General features: G+C 45.6%; 1 protein-coding gene across 1 annotated transcript; it reads right to left on the bottom strand.

The window, feature by feature from the left end:
- Positions 1-1523: 1523 nt before the first annotated feature.
- Positions 1524-1937, bottom strand: LOC117151782. Its single transcript, XM_033321352.1, has one exon. It carries the CDS (start codon positions 1935-1937, stop codon positions 1524-1526), a length of 414 nt encoding a protein of 137 aa, XP_033177243.1.
- Between the last annotated feature and the right edge of the window lie 233 nt (positions 1938-2170).

The raw sequence follows: 2170 nt of genomic DNA, 5'->3' as shown, positions 1-2170 counted from the left end.
GCAGAGCTTGCGAGTGGTGTTGCCGCGTTACCGAGAGAGTGTTGATTGCGTTTTGTGAGAGTCGAGTCGTATTCTAATCATTTAGTTGTGCTGCTTTCTGTACGTTTGGCGTGAATAGTTTAGGTTGAACAACAATCGTCTTTTCTGTCCAATTAACATCTGTATCTTCCATTCCTTTGTAAACTTATTATATCACGATACTACAGATCCTTGCGGTACCCCAGCCGCAACCAGGTACTCTACCGTTCCAAACTGGTTGCTGACGATTATCGTCCTGCCTATCAGGTAATTTTTTACCAATCTAATGATCTTGCAATGCAGCTTCCTCCTGGTCTGTTCGTCAAAAATGCTGTTCCAACTAAGGGTGTTGAATGCATTCCTGATGTCCAACGCAATCATCAAGCATACCATCCTATTCTTCTTGCAGGTGTCCGCGAATTTAATCACCTGTGTAATCGCGCCCACCATACTCCTTCTTCTCCTAAACCCATATTGCCCCCTATGAAATAGGTCTACCCCCATACACTCCCAGGAAGTACACTTATTGGGCGGTAAGTATTAGGGAGCATAGGGTCTCTACCCGATTTACTGAGCAATATGACTCTCGCTGTTTTCCAGCATCCTGGGATCCTACCAGAGTTCGTAATACTGATAATCATCTTAGTGATAAGCTCTGTTCGATTGTATACTAGCAGCTTAACAATATCCCCTGGGACCCCATCTATTCCCACCGCCTTCTTTCCATTTATTCTACCAATGATTTTCTTAACATCTTCCTTCTCAAGCTTCGTGTTATAGGTGATATCCTCCCTGTCATGCTCTTCGACCTCCCTTAGCTCCGGTCTGCGTCCTATTCTTTCACCTTGTTAACAGGCATGTCATTAGGAAGCCCTTTCTTGCCACATCTGTTCATAATCATGCGATACGGCTTTCCTCACGGGTCCCTTTCTAGTATCTCAGAGAAAGTATCTCTTTTTAGTCTCAGCTATTTCTTCAGCTGTCTTCTTAGCCCTTTGTAGTTACTAATAAGGGCTTCGATCCCACTGTCCTCCTTCCTCTTTGCTCTAGTTATTTTCCTCAATGCTTTGTGAGCCTGAGATCTCAGTTCTGCGATCGTCTCATTCCACCAGTGATTGCTGTACTTCTTGTTTGTCGTACAGCTCACCTTCTGCAGCATCTTGTCACAAGTTTCCACCATACACTTCTGCAGCAGTTCCGCCTTGTCCGCGTCATCCGTCGTATTAAGATTCTGTACGTTAGTGATCTCGTCAAATTTAGTCAAAAATATGTCGGGTGCAAGACCCTTCGTCATATATTTAAAAAATTTAGTTCGGTCACTTACGGTCCTCGTTTTAAACGTATGAGATATGTATAGGTGGTCCGATGCTGTGAAAGCATTTAACACCTTGCTCCTTACGTGGAGGTCGTTAACCATGTTTGTTGCACTGATTATGTCAGGGCAACTCGTCCTTCCGTTCCGATGAAACGTGTATTTATCGTCCAGCCTTATTAGGGCACACGCCCTAAGCGCACAGGGTTTCCATTAAAATTCTTTCTCGCTTGACCGTGGTTTGACCTCCCCAGCAAGTGGACTTAGCGTTGAAGTCGCCAGCCACAATCACTTTCTTGCTTCTGCTTACACCCTTCCTTATCACCGATGCAAGCTTGTTTATGTGCGTCATGTATTCCTCAATCTTGATATTGGAGGACCAATAACCACTGAAACAGAGGATATCACCTACACCAATACTCACTAGTCCATCCTTCCTGTAGAGAAGCGTTTCATTCGGTGCTCGACCATTGAATTGCGTGACCCAAATCGACGCATCACCTTTAGTATCGTTATGCCAGTAAGGTAGCTGCCTGTACGGCTCGGATATTATTACCACATCCGGTCTGGCCTCGATCGCGCTCTGGCACATTAGATCCTGCGCCATCCTACATCTGTTTAGGTTAATCTGGAGGATTTTCATTTCCTTCCTTGTCTTTCCTGTCGTAACATTCTCCTGTAACTGGGGCACGCCAGGGACCCCGTCACATGGTCAAACCTAACACCCGTCTCCTTGCTACATATCGCGTAGCACGGTAAATTTGGGCACGCTGCTATCGTATGATCCCTTCCTCCGCACTTCCTACAGACCTCCTTTCCCGGGCTCACAGCCTTACACTT

The sequence above is a fragment of the Bombus impatiens genome, unplaced genomic scaffold, assembly GCF_000188095.3.
Source record: "Bombus impatiens unplaced genomic scaffold, BIMP_2.2 scf_0431, whole genome shotgun sequence".
Taxonomy (NCBI): Eukaryota; Metazoa; Arthropoda; class Insecta; order Hymenoptera; family Apidae; genus Bombus; species Bombus impatiens.
Note: the sequence above shows the minus strand (reverse complement) of the source record. Positions and strands in the feature narration are given on the sequence as shown.